The sequence below is a fragment of the Aedes albopictus genome, chromosome 1 (genome assembly GCF_035046485.1).
Source record: "Aedes albopictus strain Foshan chromosome 1, AalbF5, whole genome shotgun sequence".
In the NCBI taxonomy this organism is placed as follows: Eukaryota; Metazoa; Arthropoda; class Insecta; order Diptera; family Culicidae; genus Aedes; species Aedes albopictus.
In genome coordinates this window covers 137,575,866-137,597,743 of record NC_085136.1, presented here as the reverse complement: position 1 = coordinate 137,597,743, position 21,878 = coordinate 137,575,866, and the positions used below count along the sequence as shown (strand labels likewise).

Below are 21,878 nucleotides of genomic sequence, written 5' to 3'. Positions count from 1 at the left end.
ATGCCTTAAAACGCTTTGAAACATCATGAAACCTCCGTGAAATTCACTTGATAACCTTTGAAGCCCCTGAAATCCCTCTGAAACTTCTTGAAACGCAATGAAACGCCTTGAAATGCCCATAAAACGCCCATGAAACCTCCGTGAAATTCACCTAAGAGCCTCTTAGTCCCCCTGAAACCCACCAGAAACCTACTGAAACCCCTAAAACGCATTGGAATGCCCTAAACCACTTTGATATGTATCTAAAAGCCCCATTAAACCTCTGTAAAATTAACCTGTGGACCCTGAAATCACCCAGAAATTTCTCTGAAACGTCCTGAAACGCTCTGAAACGCCCATGAAACCTCCGTGAAATTCACGTGAGCCCCCCGAAACAATCTGAAACGTCCTGAAACGCAGTGAAACGCCTTTAAACACTTTGAAACGCCACCGAAACCCCCATGAAATCTCCGTGAAAATCACCTAAGAGCCTCTGAGTGCCCCTAGAACCCATCCGAAATTCTTTAAAAAACGCCCTGAAACGCCTTGCAACGTCTTGAAACGACTCTGAAACCCTTATGCAAACCTCCGTGAAATTCACCTGCTAGTCTCTAAAGCCCGCTGAAATCTTCTGAAACCGACGTCAAAACCTATCGTGGCGCTAACATTGGCTCCGACCAGTTTCTGGTGATGGTCAAACTGTGTCCAGAACTTTCCATCATCCGCCACGGTGTAACCTGGAGCGACTGAAGCAATCGGATATAACCTTAGTATATGCGCAGAATCTCGTAGCAGCGATGCTAGACGAGGGAGATCTCGAAGTGGCCTCTTTAGAGGACTGCTAAAGTACAGTAAAAGCAGCCATCAGCAAGGCAGCCGTGCTCTCGGCGTACTTGGACAGAGCGAATGGTTCGTTGAGAAGTCTAGAACGATTGTGGTGTAGAACGCAGCGCAGGCGGTAATGCTGCAGCAAGGAACTCGACAGAACGTGGAATGTTGCAAACAGAAGCGCAAACAGCAAACCCGCTTGTTTCGGGAAAAAACGTTTTAAAAGCCTAGATAGTCTTGAAATACAAAGTAATCAATGCTCTGTTGAAGATGCCCAAGATGCAGCTCTAGATGCATTTTGAATTTTCCATACTCTGCTCATTAAATATAGCAGAAAAAGTTATTAAGTGGCTGTCACTGGGACATTTGTCTACTTTCATTTTTTCATTAAATCGACCAAAACAGCAACTGCTTTTTTTCGGAATGTCCATACACGAAACACAACCCTTCCGGATCCTCTCCAATACGATTCAATATCAACAACAGCACTCTTGCTAAACATGAAACGTAGGTAGGTATAACCACAATCACCGGTTTTCGATATATTTTTTTTTCTCTGCTAAACATTCGCAAATGACCGGTTTCGACGTAGACGCGAATCAACAGGTAATTGATCGGTAAATAAAGTGTCTATCTCGAAACGTCTGCTGACTGTCTTGCTCCCCATATCATACTTATCTCATCCACGTCGCGTCGTCAATCGGTCGGTTGGGAAGTGCAATATTTTGCGAAAGTACTGTCTATCATTTAACGACCGATTGATTGGCTGACTGATTGGTGCAGTGTTCTAATTTTATGTGTACGCTGGATCAGCCGTCAAGGTCAGCTGACGATTTTTTTTATGAATTTATACGAACAATAGCGTCAGACGCAAGTATAAGACAATCGTTGGTGATGAATCATCTACTCCTTGGACTGCACTTTGAGCTCTCTTTTTTTCCTTCTAAACCAAGGGGGTATAATCTGCTCAACAGACACCTGAACTGAACAGGGAGGTCCAGGTAGTATAGGCTTAAGGACCGTCTCGTACAACAAAAGCAAAAGTCAAGACTACTTTTTAGACGACTCACTAAAAAGCCAAAGTCTTCATCTCTCTGGAACCACCAAGAAAACGTTGCTTCAGAGAGAGGCTAGTGCACATCGCACCCTCTAGGTTAGCAACGTAGCCTGCAGCCACGAACATCAAAGACTCGCTTTGGGGAGTTCACCAAGGTAGCATGCTGGCGCTTAGTCAGTTTCCAGGGTGGTCCTCACCACTCCTCCCCTTGTCCTCTGGAGGAGGAGGGCAGGGAGATCCACCACGCCCAGGCTCAGGCCTAATCAGCTAGTACCAGAAGCAGTTGCTGACCTGGGGCCTGGGCCCGTCCCTGCGCAGCAGCTTGGTTCCATCATTGACTTTGCGTCCTCAAAGTCCAACATAAGCAAGGATCTCAAGCAGGCTCTGTTGCGACTTTGAAAGTCAATGAACGAATCCAAGCAAGACCATGCGAAACCCATGAAAACTGCGATAGTGGCAGAACTCGCGAAGACAAAGATTCCAAAGTCTACCCAGACGGAGCTCTTCGTTTTCGCGGGTAGCCTAAAGAGTGCGTCTTTTGACAAGCATTGGCAGAAGCGGGTGAGCCAGCTGTGTGGTGAGGAGCTGCCTTGCGGTGCCCACAAGGCAAGGCGGTTACTAATCCCAAAGGCCGGCAGTAATGTCGGAAAGTCGGATCCCAGCCAGGCGTCCGGAAAGCTGAGAAGGCAGGGCCTGAAAAGATTGGCCCATCCCGGATGGAAGCGAACAGGGGGTTGCGACTATTGTTAGGCCCTCAGGAATCACAAAGCAGGGCGGACCAGAGGAGGACCCTCCTTGGACTACAGTTGAGGCGTAAAGTAGAGGGGAAAGACACCAAACCCAGGAGACGTAGGTGACGCGCTCGTCATTCAGACCAATCAGTCTAAGTACTCGGACGTCTTGAAGGCGATGTGAAGTGACGCCAAGCTCGTTGATCTGAGAGCCGACGTGCATAGTATTACACGTACTCGTACGGGTGAAATGATCCTCTAGCTAAAGCACGAAAAGAAGTGCAAAAGTCTGGCGGAAAAGGTCCTTGGCGAAGGAGTCGGATGAGGTCTCTCACAGCCGGGGCGACTCTGAAGGTGAAGAGCCTAGACGACATCACCGATGCGGAAGTGATCGTCACGGCACTGCGGTAACAGTGCGAGGTGCAGGTGGCCTCCACATCCATTCGGCCACGGACGGGCCCGGCAGGGTCACAGGGGGGCTTAGTAAAGTTATCTGTGGCGGGCGCAAATAAGTCCGTTAAAGTAGGAAAGCTAAAGGTGGGTTGGTCCCGTTTGCCTACTGACTTTGCATGAGCTGCCGAAGTTTTGTTTCATGTTCCTGGAACCAGGACACAAGTCATGGGACTGTAAAGGCCCTTAGAAAAGCAAGCTATGCAGGTGATGCGGCGGCGAAGGCCATAAGACACAAGGCTGCACGAGTTCACCCACGTGTTTGATTTGTTCCGGGAAACCTACGAGCAACAAGTACTCGATCAGAGGCCCAAGGTGCCAGGCCTTCAAAAGAGTTACAGATGACAAATTACGGTGCAGGTAACGTAACTGATTGCTGTGTCCGCCAGTCACTCTGTGAGAGACGTATATCGCCATATCGCATCCATTCCGAGTAACGGCAATTGGGTCGCGGATGGGCCCGAAAAAATGGCGGCAATATGGTCGACGGGTAATACCCCGTCCAGAAATTGGTGTATTCTACTTGCGAGTGTTTCGTGGTCGCCAAAGTAAACGAGGTCTTTTTCTGTAGCTGTTATGCGCCTTAAGCGGGTGTCGATCGTCCAATTCACGCAGATGATGGACTGTATGACGACCGTGCTGACAGGGTAAAGATCGGCGGTAATAGCGGGTGACTCCAATGCGTGGGCCGTGGAATGGAGAATGAACCAGCGGGGACGGATACTGCTACAAGCACTGGCCATGCCAGACGTAAATCTGGCTAATATCGGTGCCAAAGATATCTTTATCGGAACGGAGCGGAGTCGATTATCGACGTTATTTCTTTTAGTCCTGGCCTAGCAAGTAGTTTGAACTGGAGAGTAGACGATAGCTACACTCATAGCGACTCGCTACAGTATCGACGACAACAACAGCAGGCAGCGGGGGGCAGATGAAGAGACGACTAGGCCAAGGCCAAACCCTCGCAGGTGGAAAACATCATACTTCTACGATGGGGTATTCAGGGTGGCGCTCCGCCGTGAACGAGTCCAACATAGATATGGGAGGCCACCGGCTTACTGGTGGACTCAAGCGATTGCGGACCTGCGCCGCGCTTGCCTACGGACTAGGCGGGGGATACATCGAGCACGATCTGAGGAAGAGTGAAACGAACGGCGGGTGGTGTTCGCCGCTGCAAAAGCCGCGTTGAAGACCGAGATAAGGGCAAGCAAAAAGGCTTGCTTCGAGGGTCGCTGACAGAGTGCCAATGCGAATGCGTGGGGTGAGGCCTACAGGATCGTGATGGCCAAGACGAGAGGTGTGATGGCTCCTACAGAGCAATCTCCAGAGATGTTGGAGGGGATCATTGGAGGACTTTTTCCGCGTCATGATCCTAGTCCTTGGCCTCCTTTCGTAGGACAGCCGGGGACTGGGGCTGGCGATGAGGAGAGGGTCACTGATGTGGAACTTGCGGGGATAGCTAAGTCCCTTAGCGTAGGTAAGGCCCCAGGTCCGGACGGAGTTCCGAACTTGGCCTTAAAAGTAGCTATTGCAGAGGCTCCCGAGATGTTCAGGTCTGCTATGCAGAAATGCCTGGACGAGGGAGTTTTCCCAGAAGCTTGGAAGAGGCAGAGCCTGGTACTATTGCCAAAGGCGGGGAAACCACCCGGAGACCCGTCGGCATATAGTCCAATATGCTTGATTGACACGGCGGGGAAGGTGTTCGAAAAGATCATCCTCAATAGAATGTTGCGCCCGCCGGCAACGGCAACTGGGTCGCGGATGGGACCACAAAAATGGCGGCGATATGGACGACGGGTAAATACCCCGTTCAGGAGTTGGTGTCTACTACCTATGAGGGCTTCGTGGTCGCCAAAGTAAACGGGGTCTTCTTCTGTAGCTGTTATGCGCCTCCGCGGTGGCCGATCGAGCAGTTCACGCAAATGCTGGACCGCTTAACGACCGTGCTAACAGGGCGAAGGCCGGTGGTAATAGCGGGCGACTTTAATGCCTGGGCCGTGGAATGGGGAAGCCGTTTCACGAACCAGCGGGGTCAGATCCTGCTAGAAACACTGGCCATCTTAGATGTCGACTTGGCTAATGTCGGTACCAAGAGTACCTTTAGTCGAAACGGAGCGGAGTCAATTATTGACGTGACCTTTTGTAGTCCTGGCCTAACAAGTAGTTCGAACTGGAGAGTAGATGATGGCTACACTCACAGCGACCACCTGGCGGTTCGCTACAGTATCGACTACAACAACAGCAGACAGCGGATAGAAGAAGAGGCGGCTAGGCCAAGGCCAAGCCCTCGCAGGTGGAAGACATCATACTTCGACGAAGGGGTATTTAGGGAGGCGCTCCGCCGTGAGCGAAACTTAATCGGTTTAGACGGCGACGAGCTGGTAGCGGTGCTCTCACGTGCGTGTGATGCGACCATGCCTAGGCGAGTCCACCCTAGAAATGGGAGGCCACCGGCTTACTGGTGGACCGACGCGATTGCGGACCTGCGCCGCGCCTGCCTACGGGCTAGGCGGCGGATGCAGCGAGCACGATCAGAGGAAGAGCGAAACGAAAGGCGGGTGGTGTTCGCCGCTGCAAAAGCCGCGCTTAAGACCGAGATAAGAGCAAGCAAAAAGGCCTGCTTTGAGGGTCTCTGTCAGAGTGCCAATACGAACCTGTGGGGTGACGCCTACAGGATCGTTATGGCCAAGACGAGAGGTGTGATGGCTCCTACAGAGCAATCTCCAGAGATGTTGGAGGGGATCATTGGAGGACTTTTTCCGCGTCATGATCCTAGTCCTTGGCCTCCTTTCGTAGGACAGCCGGGGACTGGGGCTGGCGATGAGGAGAGGGTCACCGATGTGGAACTTGCGGGGATAGCTAAGTCCCTTAGCGTAGGTAAGGCCCCAGGTCCGGACGGGGTTCCGAACCTGGCCTTAAAAGTAGCTATTGCAGAGGCTCCCGAGATGTTCAGGTCTGCTATGCAGAAATGCCTGGACGAGGGAGTTTTCCCAGAAGCTTGGAAGAGGCAGAGCCTGGTACTATTGCCAAAGGCGGGGAAACCACCCGGAGACCCGTCGGCATATAGACCAATATGCTTGATTGACACGGCGGGGAAGGTGCTCGAAAAGATCATCCTCAATAGAATGTTGCGGTTCACCGAGGGCGAAAATGGTCTTTCGAGTAACCAGTACGGCTTCCGGAAGGGGAGGTCCACCGTAGACGCTATCTTGTCGGTTACAAAAACCGCCGAGAAAGCACTCGAGCCTAAGAGGAGGGGAATTCGCTTTTGCGCGGTAGTGACTCTGGATGTAAGGAATGCGTTTAATAGCGCCAGCTGGTCTGCTATTGCCGATGCGCTCTTGCGTCTGGGGATACCGGAGTACCTGTACAAGATTCTCGGAAGTTATTTTCAGAATCGTGTACTAGTCTACGACACGGAGGTGGGTCGGAAGTGCTTTCACATAACCTCAGGAGTCCCGCAAGGTTCCATCCTGGGTCCGGTGTTATGGATTGTCATGTACGACGAGGTGTTGAGGTTAGAGTATCCAGTGGGAGTGGTGATTGTCAGATTTGCCGATGAAATTACGCTCGAAGTCTACGGTGAAACGATCGAGGAGGTAAAGTTGACTACCAACCACTCGATCAAGGTTGTGGAGGCGTGGATGCGGTCCAGGAAACTGGAGCTGGCTCACCACAAGACAGAGGTGACGGTTGTTAACAACCTGAAGTCGGAGCAGCGAACGGAGATCAGTGTAGGAGACTGTACTATCCTGTCAAAGCGCTCCGTCAAACACTTGGGCGTGATGATCGACGATAAGCTTACCTTCGGTAGCCACGTCGATTATGCCTGTAAAAGAGCCTCCACAGCTATTGCGGCACTGTCCCGGATGATGTCCAATAGCTCTGCGGTGTACGCCAGTAAGCGCAAGCTTCTGGCTAGTGTTGCTACATCCATACTTAGGTATGGCGGCCCGGCGTGGGGCACCGCGCTAAGTACTAAATGCTACCGATGGAAGCTGGAAAGTACTTACAGGCTTATGTGCCTGAGGGTTGCGAGCGCGTACCGTACCGTGTCACACGACGCTCTCTGCGTCATTACTGGTATGGTGCCTATCAGCATTCTTATCAGTGAGGACATGGAGTGCTTCGAAATGCGCGGCACAAGAGGCATACGCAGGACTGTCAGGATGGCCTCTATGGTCAAATGGCAGCGCGCGTGGGACAGTTCCACCAAAGGAAGGTGGACCTATAGGTTGATACCGAGGGTAGATAGTTGGATTAATAGGCGCCATGGGGAAGTCACATTCCACCTGACACAGGTCCTTACAGGTCATGGTTGCTTCCGACAGTATCTACACCGTTTCGGGCATGCGGATTCTCCCGAATGCCCAGTGTGCAATGGTTTAGAGGAAACGGCGGAACACGTTTTGTTCGTGTGCCCGCGTTTTCGCACAATGCGTGACCGCATGCTTGCCACATGCGGGGAGGACACAACTCCGGACAACTTGGTCCAGAGGATGTGTAGGGATGAGTTTGGCTGGAACGCCGTTTCAACGGCTATTACCCACATCGTCTGGGAGCTACAGAGGAGGTGGCGCGTGGACTCGGAGAATGGCTAGTCCAGATGCAGTACAAGAGGTGGTCCAGGGGTTCGGAGTCGGCTTCGTAGGTCATACCGGTGCCCTGCGGTCGAGATCGACCCTAACAACGATTAAGTGGCCGCGGAGAGGAAGTCCCGGTAGTGGTGCTGTCGTGGCGTCGGTCTACTGGGTTGGATCTGAGCCCGCGGTTGGAAAGGGGTCCCCGGCAAGGGTCGGGGTAGGTGAGATCCTGCTGTCTGCAACCTACGGGTGCATCTGATAGGGCCTGAAGGGTAGTGATACCCTTCCTTACGGGCAGGTCAGATCGGGTTGCACGTGGGCATCAGTTCTCGATGTCCGCTCAGCAGTAGGGCGCGGGCGGGGTTGACCCTGCCCGCCTTCCGAGGACAAAGGGAGTGGCGAGGACCACTCGGGAAACTGGCTAAGCGCCAGCATGCTACCGTGATGGACTCTCCAAAGCGAGTCATCGATGTTCGTTGCTGCAGGCTACGCAGCTAACCTTGTGGGTGCGATGTGCACTAGCCCCTCTCTGAAGCAATACCTTCTTGCTGGTTCCGGAGAGACGTAGGGTTTGGCGACCATAGGAATGGTTTAGTGGGTACGAGGAGAGAGTAGTCCTGGATTTTACTTTTGTTGTAGAAGACGGCCTGTCAGACCTACACTACCCTAACCTTCTGTTAGGGTGTCTGTTGAGCAGATTATCCCCCTATGGTTTAGAAGGAAAAAAAAATAGAATGTTGCGGTTCACCGAGGGCAAAAATGGTCTTTCGAGCAACCAGTACGGCTTCCGGAAGGGGAGGTCCACCATAGACGCTATCTTATCGGTTACAAAAACCGCCGAGAAAGCACTCGAGCCTAAGAGGAGGGGAATTCACTTTTGCGCGGTAGTGACTCTGGATGTGAGGAATGCAGTTAATAGCGCCAGCTGGTCTGATATTGCCGATGCGCTCTTGCGTCTGGGGATACCGGAGTACCTGTACAAGATTCTCGGAAGTTACTTTCAGAATCGTGTACTAGTCTACGACACGGAGGTGGGTCGGAAGTGCTTTCACATAACCTCAGGAGTCTCGCAAGGTTCCATCCTGGGTCCGGTGTTATGGAATGTCATGTACGACGAGGTGTTGAGGTTAGAGTACCCAGTGGGAGTGGTGATTGTCGGATTTGCCGACGACATTACGCTCGAAGTGTACGGTGAAACGATCGAGGAGGTAAAGTTGACTACCAACCACTCGATCAAGGTTGTGGAGGCGTGAATGCGGTCCAGGAAACTGGAGCTGGCTCACCACAAGACAGAGGTGACGGTTGTTAACAACCTGAAGTCGGAGCAGCAGACGGAGATCAGTGTAGGAGAGTGCACTATCCTGTCAAAGCGCTCCGTCAAACACTTGGGCGTGATGATCGACGATAAGCTTACTTTCGGTAGCCACGTCGACTATGCCTGTAAAAGAGCATCCACAGCTATTGCGGCACTGTCCCGGATAATGTCCAATAGTTCTGCGGTGTACTATGGCGGTGTAGGTATGGCGGCCCGGCGTGGGACACTGCGCTAAGTACTAAATGCTACAGACGGAAGCTGGAAAGTACTTACAGGCTAATGTGCCTGAGGGTTGCGAGCGCGTACCGTACCGTGTCACACGACGCTCTCTGCGTCATTAATGGTATGGTGCCTATCGGCATCCTTATCAGTGAGGGATGTGGACATGGAGTGCTTCGAAATGCGTGGCACAAGAGGCATACGCAGGACTGCCAGGATGGCCTCTATGGTCGAATGGCAGCGCGCGTGGAGCAGTTCCACCAAAGGAAGGTGGACCCATAGGTTGATACCGAGGGTAGATAGTTGGATTAATAGGCGCCATGGGGAGTTACATTCCACCTGACACAGGTGCTTTCAGGTCATGGTTGCTTCCGACAGTATCTACACCGTTTTGGGCATGCGGATTCTCCAGAATGCCCAGTGTGCAATGGTTTAGAGGAAACGGCGGAAAACGTTTTGTTGGTGTGCCCGCGTTTTCGCACAATGCGTGACCGCATACTCCGGACAATCTTGTTCAGAGGATGTGTAGGGATGAGTTTGGCTGGAAAGCCGTTTCAACGGCTATCACCCACATCGTCTTGAAGCTACAGAGGACTAAGAGGTGGCACGATGACTCGGAGAATGACTAGTGCATACGCGATACAAGAGGTGGTCCAAGATTTCGGAGTCGGCTTCGTAGGTCATACCGGTGTTCTGCGGTCGATTACAGCGATTAAATGGCCGTGGAGTGGAAGTCCTTGTAGCGTTTATGTCGTGGCGTCGGTCTACTGAGTTGGATCCGCGCCCGCGGTTGGAAAGGGGTCCTCGGCAAGGTCGGGGCAGGTGGGCGCCCCTTGTCGGCACGTACTTCTGTGTGCTGGCTGATAGGACCTTACTTGCGGGAAGGTCGAATCGATGAACACGCTATATCAGTTCTTGATACTTGTTGTGTAGTTGGAAGCAGGCGTTAGTGTCGACCCTGCCTGCCTTCCGAGGACAAAGGGAATAGTGAGGATCACTCGGGGTACTAAGCGCTAGCATGCTACCTTGGTGGCCTCCCCATAGCGAGTCATCGATGTTCGTGCGATATACACTAGCCCCTCTCTCAAGCAATGCTTTCTTGGTGATTCCGGAGAGATGAAGGGTTTGGTGACCATGGGAATGTGTTTACAGGACCGAGGATAGAGTAGTTCTGGCTTCTACTTTGGTTGAAGAAGACGCTACCCCCACACTACCTGGACCTCCCTGTTCAGGTGTCTGTTGGGCAGATTAGTGCTGTACGAGAAAGACAAAAACTAAAGTAAATGAAATACTCTATCACATCTCGAACATCTTATTCCATTTTAATACACGAGCTGAACCTATATGTCAGCATCTTTGAGAGCAAATTGAAAGCGTAATCGAATAGTTGAACCGTGATGACCGCTTGCAAAAGTACACATTGTACGTTACTTTGCGAGATTACGGCAGTGCAATAATTCTCAAAATATTTTATCCAATCACTTTCCGATCTCGGACATACAGTTTCCTTCGTAATCACTCATAAACGCACAGCATTTGATTTGTTCTGTTGTATCATATGCTCCACACTTAACACTTAACAGGCACTACCATAGCATTATCACCTTTTTGAGTGCTTAAGATGTTGGTCCTTCAGATTTTCCGACACTAGTTTCAATTGAAGAAACGTATACATCACACTTCACCGATTATTTGTTCCAAGCCCAAGCTTTAATGGGTCGAAATCAATTAGCCGACAGAACCACTTAATACGTCCGCACTGTGCCACTAACGCGACTTCTGGGAATGATCGCCCAGTTTAGCTTAACACCCCGCTTTCCAGTCGAACGGTGCTAATTGTCCATTTATCATCTCTCTAACGAATCGGTAAATCCATCGTGCACCTGTAAAAGCGGGCGCGGAGCGGAGGAAAGGGCTTCGCTATGAATAGAGCTACTAACTACGCTTCGACGAAAGGAACGCTTCTGCCAACATGCCACAATCCTCCACAGGAGGATACCAGAAGCGATGAAAGCTAAGCTCTGCAATTACCGTGAAATATTCGTATGCAGATGAGGAAGATGATCACCGGCCTCAGGGCGTCGTCGTTGGTGGTGGTGGTGGTGGTGGCGTTCGCCGTCATCGTCATCATCTTCATCGTCGGCACCGAGGGACCACGTGACGACGGCCGGTGGATCGGCTTGATGCGTTTTACATTGCATCGTCGGCGACGACGACGACGACGGTGGCACTATAATTATCGAAGCGGCGGCGACATTTGACGACTCACACGAGAACTCCGACGCGGTCATCGTCGCGGTCTCTACGCGCTACGACGACGGTGAATGTTACCTTCATACTGGGAGAGACAGAGAAATGGCAAGTTGTTTTATATGGGCTTGGTTCGGCGAGATGGGACGACGGCGGGAAGCCAGCAGATCAGATTAGGACGACGATGACAGTCCCATGCATATATGCAGGGCAGGGCGGTTAAAGTGGCCCATAAAGTCAAACGGTGAAAATTTTCCGATAAGAGGTCGTTATCTGCTTTCGCTGAACGGCTACCATCGATCGATAGATTCGCGATAATGTACCGGTAGATACCGTTGATAGTTTGATAAAATGCATACTGTTTATTGACATTTCTCAAATTAATGCGTATTAGATATAATACACAATACAAATTACAACACATATAATCGAATTGAACGAATATTTAAATGGTGGTGTTGTCCGTTATCTATGTAGTCCCATTTTTAGGCATCTTTGATACACAGATCGAAAAAAGAGTGTAAAATTCTGTGACATATGATGCACATGATTGGAGCGTGGGATATCACAGAAGTTTACATGACATATCATGTAAAAGTCATAAAATATCATGTAAACTTCCATTATATGTCATGTAATTCAGCATGACTCTGTGTGTTTACATGACATATAACACAAATTTACATGTTATATCATGTAAACCATCATAACATTAAGTTTACGTGACTAAACTGAAGTTTACATGACGTGTAAATCTCATTATTTTTATCTGTGTACATTCTACCACCTCATAGATGTATATTTTTATTGCCCCCTTTATAAAATCAAAAGTTTACGAGGTAATAGACTCCCTCTTTTGAAGAAAAGATTTAAAATTTTTAGAACTACGATGTACATAAGTAATTAGAAAGTGAAATCTGACGATTTGAACCTGCCATGTCATATGCATTACATGATACTTCATGTAAATTCCAATCGAATGTTGTGCCTACTATTCACTATATTTCGCCCTGGAGGTTTAATGGGACGAGCTGGGCTGAACAGTTGGGGTACGGATTTTCACGAAATCCTGCCAATTTGTCTATTTTACGAATGACACGTATACACTTCATTGTCATTCGACAGCTGACACTCACTATTAAGATTTTTCCAAAATATTGATGTTGTGATTCGCAAGAAAACTCGCATCTTTCTGTAAATACCGTTTTGTAATTTGAGGCGTATTACTTTTTTGTAAGTACATATTAAACAGTTTTGCCCATTTATTGGCCAAATTTATATTGCCGTAAATCTATATAAATAACAATGGAATGGTGTTTGTATGTCACGATTTGGCATGAAAACGGGTCGTAGGATCAAATCCTAATTTGGCCGAAATCGGTAAAAAAAACAACATCAGTTCAGACCGTGCCTCAACCCTCAAAAATTCAACAGGAGAGTGAGAAAAAAGTAATAGAGAAAGGGAAGCCGTAAAATGGGCAGGGGGCAAAATATTTGTTTTTATTTTTGACAATCTGGCGGATAGGATCGATAAGCATTTAATCAGCCGTATATTGGGCCAAATCCTGCATTTAATTAGCACTTATGACGCATATACGGCAGATTAGCATTTAATGACCTGCCGTAAATACGCATATAGTGCCGAATTAATGCTATTATAACTACTTATTGGTTACCTGGGAAACTGTGCACTGGGGTGACTTGTAAAAAGTAAGTTAGGGTAAGTGTGTCCATCGTTGTGGTAATATTTAGTGTATTTTTTTTTCTTTTGTTTTGTCTTGCGAGTGTCACTGCGGCTGTATGCTTTGCAAGCGTACTACCGCCGCAGGACTCTAATAAAAGATAAGCGCGACAATATTATGGAAGTAAAATTTAATTTTGAATCCTAATGTAGCGGTATCTAATTGAATTCATATGGGATTTTGGAGAATAGAAACACTACCGCAACAATGGGAATACAGTAGCAAAAATATTAAGGAAAATATTTCATTTAAATAATAGGGTATGTGCACCCTTCTTCAGCCTATGCCCCTATGTTCATCCTATTGCAAAAACAGATGATTTAAGCACCAATTGTCACCGTTCTTTTTTTTTTATTATGCATACCCACTCCTAACAAAAAAATACAAAAAAAAAAACAAATAGCGCTATAGTGCTTATTTGCTTTGTTTTCGATAGAATGAAAATAAAAGCACTATGCTGAAGATGGGCTCCGTTCTCCTATTTTGGATAACTCTAAAGCCCACAAATGGTGCAATCTTATAATTGAAGCATAAAACATCTTAAGATTTTCTACTAAGAGTATAAGAGAGTAGTGATCAAAAAGGATAATCAAATGATAAATCAACAGTGGTTTTTATTAGGACCTAACTGCCTTCGTTGATTCTCTTTTTCGCTAATAACGCTAATCATAACATACTAAATCATTTGTCTTGTGTTCGTATAGAAAGATTTAGCCATCCTCTACGGATTATAAAGCCTGTATCCGCAATAATCGGTACACAGAAGTACGGCTGCAGCTCTGTAATGAATCAGTAAAATTGGCCAAATAATTGACTGAGAACTCTTTGATGTTTGTTTATTATCTATGCCAAATTTCATAAAAATCAATGCATTACTTTTAAACCTGGATAAAAAACAAACAGACGTGGTATAAAGCATTTTGAACAATCTTGAACAATTTTCATTCGCATTGTGGATGGTTCTTCTACGCTACAGTTAAAAGTTCTGTGGTGATAATTATGAAATTTTGTTAGCAATTATAATACTCATAGAGACACTTTCTTGCAAAATTTCATCCACTTTTATCAATTGGTTTGAAAGCTACTGGTGTTGATATGGGTTAGTGTTAGCGATTTTTTTGTGTTTTTCATGTGTGATGTTTGCCTATTCATAACTTTTGAATTTATCTGCCAATTTTCATTAAATTTTCACAGAAGGTAGTTGATTATGTGTATATTATGTCTGCAAAATTTGATGATTATTGGTGTAGTACTTTCAATAGTACAATCGAAACAATAAAGGGTGCTGACTTATTGCTGTCTGAGGGGCTAAAATCACGTTTAGTCCCAATACATGTTTCGATTAAAAATCACGTTTAGTCCTAATACATGTTTCGATTATAACATTGTTGATAGTGCATCGATTTTTTTGAAATTTTGCCTATGCAACGAATTTAGATTAAGAGGTTTGTGTTCAAAATTTCAGCCATTTCCTTTCAAAAGTTACAGCGCTGACAAGCAAAACTAGGCGCACATTCTACTCTTTCATTGCTACAACAAAAAGTACTGCACTGATTCACATGGAATTTTGTAGGTGAAATGAACACATCTTAAGATGTTATGAGACCGAATTTGAGCAACTTTAATGTATCTATTACAGAGTTACAGCTGTATTTCTGTGTCCCGATTATTGCGGATACAGGCTTTAATTAAACAAGCTTTGGAAAACTCAATATACATTCTGTAATAAAGCAAGAAAGGCTCGATGAAAAGAAATTGATCATGTCAGTTAGGCCCTAATGAAAAATCAACCGAGTTTGCCGAACGACCTCAAGTAGATCGACTTGGTTGATGATTTATACCACCATACCAAGACTGGATTTGGCCATCAGTTTTTGGTTTGGTCATAACTCAGGAACGGAAAAAAATCACGTCTTGAAAATTTTACAGAATATAGCTTATGTAATACCATAGACTAATTTCAAGACCTCGATGTACCAAAGATAACGATCAAATTTTGTGTGTCCAGTCCGCCAATAATATTCATAACCGTGTATTTTTTCCGTGTAAATTGCATTTTGGGTAAATTATATTTAGCGTGTTACACTAATCTGACTGCTCTGACAGTAAAGGACTAAACATAAATTACGTAAAGTGGGTACCGAGGATTGTTCACAATCTGCGAACTTGACGGCGGAAAAAATCGCGACTATGACGCCTTCCAAAAATATATTTTTTTAGAATTTTTCCGGACTTCGAAAATAATTTTTCCGACTTTTCCAACCAATTTTCCTTAACCGTGGAAAATTTTGTGGAAAACAATTTTAATTTTGTATTTTTTTTTGATTGCTGGGAAAATTTGCATACGATTTCAAAAAAAAAACATTGTGTCTACGATGCTTTGTTCTTAAACTATGATTTTTCAAGATGGCGGCTGTTTAATAGAGTTTTTATCTCTAAAACCATTCAATATGGGTATATTTGGTATTGGGAAGATGTCCAAAAATTACGATTAAAGTATTCAAGATGACAATCAAAATATCTAAGATGGCGACTGAAAATTTAAGATGGTGGCTCAAAATTCAAAATGGCAGTTGTTTAATGGAGAATTAAGCTCTATAAACCATTCAATATGGGTATATTTGGTATGGGAAAAAAATCAAAAAATGAGTATTTTACTCAAGAAGGCGTCTCAAAATTCATGATTGCGGCTGTTTAATTGAGTTTGGGTTCTAAAACCATTCAATATGGGCAGAAGTCTGGAGTCCAAAAGTGGTGACCAGAATTTCCAAGATGCCGGACTTAAACCCAAAATGGCGGCTCAAAATTCAAGATTGCGGCTTTTTTCAAGAGCTTAAGGCACAATTATCAAGAACCAGGTAGAGTGGACTACGCGATTTTTCGGGCAGGTAAAGATAAACTGAGGAATTCGTTAAACCTGAATTTTTCGACGTTATTTTGATGCAGATGTGTCATTATATAAAAGAATAATAGTATTTTTGGAAATAATGCCAGAGATTTGAAATTGCAAGTGCTTGCAGGACATTATCTCGAAATCTTTGAAAAAACAGATGGTCCGGTCTGACTTAACGCCGATCATTTGTTTATGTAAAGCCGTTGAACTTGTTGAATTTGCATGATTTTCGGAATGAAGTGCATAATATGCATGAATGACATACACATTACCTCATCAGCACCGTGTTGCTCGATGCCATCATTTGTTCGAACATCATTCCCATTTGCATGTCAAACGTGTGATATGGCAGAGCTCGTACAAATCCAGCAGATTCAATATAGCCACACTGTTGTCTGTGCGCATTTGAAGAATTACACCGGTTTGATGAATTGCAAATTGAAGAACAAATAGCAATTTTGAGGACATCGATGTCAAAACCTGCTTATATCCTACTCCATCCATTCAGATTCTGTAGCGTTGAAAAAAACTGTGGAGGTCGCGCTTCAGACGTTCATATATATAGAAGAGAGGAATTACGTATATACTGTCAGGCCTCCTCCCACTTTTCGCCCATCGCAGTTTCCAGGTTTACTTTCAAGTTAATTTTTGTTATGTGATACTCCTAAAATAATTTCAAAACTTTCTAAAAAATGTCAGCGTTATTCGATTCATGACAGCTGAGAACTGCAGTAGTATTTTTTGAAAATTCGGAAGCACGGGAATATAATTATTAACCTAACATCGCATTTTCAAAGCAAAGCAAAATTCGAAATCTAAATTTTGGAAAAAAATAAACAAATTAATTTGACGTACAATAAAACTAATAGTGCGAAAAGTATTATTATCAATTCAAAATTCAAACTGCACAATCGAAATTCTTTGCACTGAGTCACAGTGGGCTGATGTGAGCAATAAAACGTGGCCAAAAGATGCTGTAAAATCGTGAATAAATTTTGCTTGTCATCATCTAATTTATGCTGAAGTTAGGTTTATAGTTATAACCCATAAACCAAACACTAATCGCAGTAAGATCTATCGCAGTGACCTCCTTTTCTTTATGACTTTTAAGACTTTTAAAAAACGCTTCAAATTAATCGGAGCATAAATGGTTTCTCAGCCTTCAAATAAAGAAAACGGTGTTATGCTCCGTAGTTAAAATAACAGATCAATCGATAACAGCACGCTCCAAAGAATAAGATGTTATTATAGAATCGCAACTGATTGTAGTTTATAGATAGTTTGAGAAATTAAAAAAAACTATTCAAATTTGGATTTAAACTTATTTTTGGGTGGAGATTTAGATTTTTCATACAATAATCTGGGCACTCTTAAAGAACCTCGTAAAGAACAAAACTGGCAAAGGAACCTAAATTGTAGAACACTAATCTGTCCCAGTGAGATGAAGAAGAAGATGATAAAAGAAGAAGATGAGAAAAGAAGAAGACGAGAAAAGAAGAATAATAAGAAAAAGTAGAAGAAAGAAGGAGACGAAGAAAAATAAGAACCGACCGGAAATAGAACCCCCCAAGCAAGAACGAATAACTGACACTTAACTGCAGCATACCAAAGTCAGGTATCATACTTAGACAAGGTATTGGTCGGTTACCCAGGTATAAGAAATAACTTATTTTGGTATTATGTAGGTATTGATAAAATACCTAAATGAGTTATTGGTTTGGTAGTGAGGACAGCTTGAGGTATTAATCAATTTTGAAAAAATCTCCATTTGTATGAAAAAAATGTCGATTATTATTAAGGTATTGCCATACCTGATGTCATTATTTACGTGTTATGCACAGAATACACACCAGTTATTATTTTAGGTATTTTACCTCTTATGCAGGGTTTCCTAATACCAGAGATGTCCATATCCTCAGTGTGGGAAAGAGAAATAGAAAATACACCACTCACGCTGTGCATCTGAACAGGAGCCCTTCTCTTATATGTGAATCCACCACAGCGATTCGGACGCGCGCAAGCTTGGTGGGTAGAAATAAATCTCTTAGCTCCCTGAGCACTAGGCCACACAACAGTGCGGCGAGAGCGATTTAAATTTCTCTTCGGTGAAAGTGTAAAAAATCACCCGGGTGCGCGCTCCAGTGAGGTTTTTGCGCCAGAGTGCGCGCTGCGGTGAATCGCCGGAGAGTTCTCGCCCCGGCGACACCATGGTGATAATTCGGTGACTGCTGGGTGAAAACACGGGAGAGCGCCGGAGAGCGATGCGCGCGAAAGAGTGAGCCACACTCGATCCAAGGCGGACGAGCAAGAGCACGCACTAGCGCTTGGTCTACCTACCACCCAAAACAAGAGAAACTGGCTTCTTGGTGTGGTGAAAAATGTTCCTATCCCCAGTGTGGTCGATAAACTGACGCCGCAGTGAATCGCTACGGTGAAATGCCATCTCTGCCTAATACCTCAACCAGGTTGTAGGTATTCGGTTTTCCATACCTGAGTTTGGTATTCTTCAGCTATTTTCTCCTGCTCGGGCCGTTACACTCAACATGGTCTTACTTCGGATATCGTCAGTCTCTTGCAATAGGGATACAACTAAAAATTTCTCATTTCTAAGAATTTGATGGCAAATGATGAAAAACTATGTAAACTTTCATCTCACAAAGACCCGTTCCAAAATTCGTTGAGAAACGCGAGATTTTGGCATTTTTACCAATTTTCCGCAATAAAGGCACAACTCAAAATCAGTCAACTTTTTCAATAGTCGTTGAAAAATAGCAATCCAAAATACATGAAACAGATAGTCCTTCATCCCTTTCCATGATACAACCATAAACAACTAATTCGTTTACTTGACAAATGTATAATGAGAGAAATAAGTGAACTTGGACGAGTTGCTTCAAGAATCCCAATTTTCAAACGTTTATTCTGAAAATTCACTTTTTTTGAGTTGTGCCCCTTTTACAGGAAACTGACGATATATCGATGGTTTTTAAATATGTTAAAGCTGACCGGAAAACAGTTCGAAATGTTATTTTGCCAAGCTATATCTGTTCCTGATTTATCTAGCAATCTTTAATTATCCACACATTTTTTTTCATTATCGGTTATTAAACAAGTACATAAAAAGTTGCTCTTCAATTACCTGAAGGTCACGGAATTCTTCTTGCTGAATTTGTTGCTGCTGCTGTTGCTTCCACTGGCACCGCCACCACTGGCGCTGCTATCACCACCAGCGATATTGACGTTGCTCATGTTCACCTTTGGGCAGGTTTTTTTTCCTGCCTCGCTGTTGACTAATTGTTGTTCACACTAGGTACGCGTATAAGTATATCACTTGCTTCCTTTTTCAGGTTTATCTGCTGCCGCGCCGGTCGTCGTCCTAAACTAACCGATCCGTCAGCAGAACAGCAACTGGTTTGATGTTTTTTCGTTCAGGTTAACCGAAAGCCGATATGCTACCTTTGTCTACTCAAATACTTAATACTGGTACCATAATCATGGCAATTCACAGCTATCGCTACACTATTCCCTGCTGGTGGTCCAATTGATATCGCCGATGTTGTATAGCTACGACGTATACCCAACAGAAGAGGGTGCTGCTGATATCATGGCAGTGAACAGTCTTTGTTGTTATGAAAAAGTATCAATAAATTATCACAAACTGATAGATTGAGGTTGTTGGAAAAGAACAGGCATTTGTATGACCATTTCATTTAGGCATTGATAAAGGGAAACTAGGATGAGTGGCATGCGTTCAACCAGGTACACTTAATTGCTGATTTTTTTTTTCAGGAAATCTGATATTCTGTGATGGGCTCACTTGTATGACAATGACCGACTGGACTATATTAGGTTGCACATCTGTGTATCAGATTCTGCTTATAGGTACTATGGGATGAGAATGAGACAGGGCCATTGGCGTAGGTAGGATTTTTTTATCTAAATTTTTGTGTCTTGCACGATAGAGCATGTGGCCGGTCCCATTCAACCACCGCGAAGCACGATTATATTGATGGAAACTATCATATTCTAATGAAAGTTTTTCTTTCATTGCAAAAAAATGTGTATGCAACTCGTTGCAAAACTCGATTTTTACAGCACGAGTTGTACATTTTTCCAACGAGGCTTGCATCTCGTTACATAAATAACTATCATGATGTTGCAGACGGTGTTGCCATAACAATCAAGAGTTATGACAATAAAATATTCTTGCCAAATGCATCACTTTCATTAGCGTCGCCGAGCATCTTCTCTCGTATTGAACCGGGCAAGAGAATGGACAGCACATTTCGGAAAGCGTTCCCGAGCACGTTGCTTCACGATGTGTTATACTCGTTGAGTGTAGCACAAGCTGAGTATAGACCACTCAGTGACTCGTGATGAAATTCCCAACTCTGCCTCCAAAGATACCTCAAGGATTTCCTCTTTAAAGATACCTCAAGGATTTCCTCTAGATATTCGCCCAGGGATTCATAGAGAAATTCCTCCACGATTTATTTAAAGGATTTCCGCAGGGACTCTTCCTGAAAGATATTTAGCGATTTTTCAAGAAAATCCCCCAGAAATTTCTCAAATGATTTCTCTAGAGATTTTTCCAGGAGTTTCTTGGACGATTTCTTAAGGAATTTCTCTAAAGATTTCTCCAGAAATTCTCTTAGGTATGTCTACAGGAATTCCTTCAGGAGTTCCTCTAGGGATTGCTCTAGGAATTTCACAACAAATTCTTTTAGGATTTCCCCAGGATTTTTTTAGGAATACCTCCAGGCATTCCTCCAGGGACTTCTATAGGGATTCATCCAGGCATTCCTTCAAGATTTAATCTTGGGACTCCTTTAGGAATACCTTTAAGAATTCCACCAGAAATTAGCCCAGGAATTCCTACAGAAATTACATCATGAATTCCTGCAGCATTTCCTACAGGAATTGAGCCAGAAATTCAATCAGATATTACTACGGACATTTCTCCAGGAATTTCTTTAGGAAATCATCCTCCCGGAGTTTGTACAGTGATTATTCCAAGAAGTCCTCTAGGGCTTCCTGCCTGAATTCCCCTTGAGATTCGTCTAGGGATTCCTTCAATGATTTCTTCAGGATCCTCCAGAGATTCCTTCAGAAATTCCCCCAGGAATTATTCAGGGTATTCCTTCAGGATTTCATCCAGGCATTTCCCCAGGAATACCACCAAGAATACCTCTAGGAATTACACAAGAATTTCTCCAGGAGTTGATCCAGAAATTCTTCCAGGCATTCCTTCAGAAATTCTTACAGCAACTCCTCTAGGAATTTCTCCAGGAAATCTCCCAGAGATTCCTTTTTTGAAATTCTTTCAAGAATTTCTTCAGTAATTCCTCCAGGAGTTTTTCCAGGGATTCCTCCAGGCCTGGTTTTCTTCCAGGATTTCCTTGAGGAATATTTCCAGAAATTTCTCCCTTAGGTATTCCTCCAGAGGTTTCTCCAGGAATTTGTTCTTCAAGAAACTCATCCAGGGATTTATCTAATGATTTCTTCAGGAGTTTCCCTGAAGATTTCTCAATTTCTCTAGAGATTTCTCCAGGAATTCTAACAGGCATGTCTCCAGGCATTCCTTCAGGAGTTCCTCTAGGGAATCCTCTAGGGATTGCTCTAGGAATTCTTTTAAGAATACATCCAGGTATTCCTCCAGGAGTTCCTCCAGGAATTTCTAAAGGGATTCCTCCAGGGATTCCTCCAGAGATCCATCCAGGTATTTCTTCAGAATTTATTCTGGGACTCCTAGAGGAATATCGTTAAGAATTTCACCAGGAATTACCCCATGAACTCCTGCAGAAATTACCTCAGAAATTCCTGCAAGAATT

The 21,878-nt window shown here is 44.9% G+C and overlaps 1 protein-coding gene across 3 annotated transcripts in view; it reads right to left on the bottom strand.

Annotated features, from left to right (window-relative positions):
- The window catches only part of LOC109423056 (proton channel OtopLc), a 47,888-nt gene extending 28,247 nt beyond the window's left edge, over positions 1-19,641 (bottom strand). Inside the window, exon 1 of one of the 3 annotated variants that reach the window (XM_029852525.2) lies at positions 19,187-19,641. In XM_029852525.2, the coding sequence (XP_029708385.1) occupies positions 19,187-19,296 (110 nt within the window). In that variant the 5' untranslated portion in view covers positions 19,297-19,641. Of the gene's footprint in view, positions 1-10,766; positions 11,136-11,193; positions 11,512-19,186 lie in introns of those variants that run through there. The other 2 variants (XM_019697960.3, XM_019697968.3) reach the window with 2 other exon arrangements.
- Positions 19,642-21,878: the final 2,237 nt, after the last annotated feature.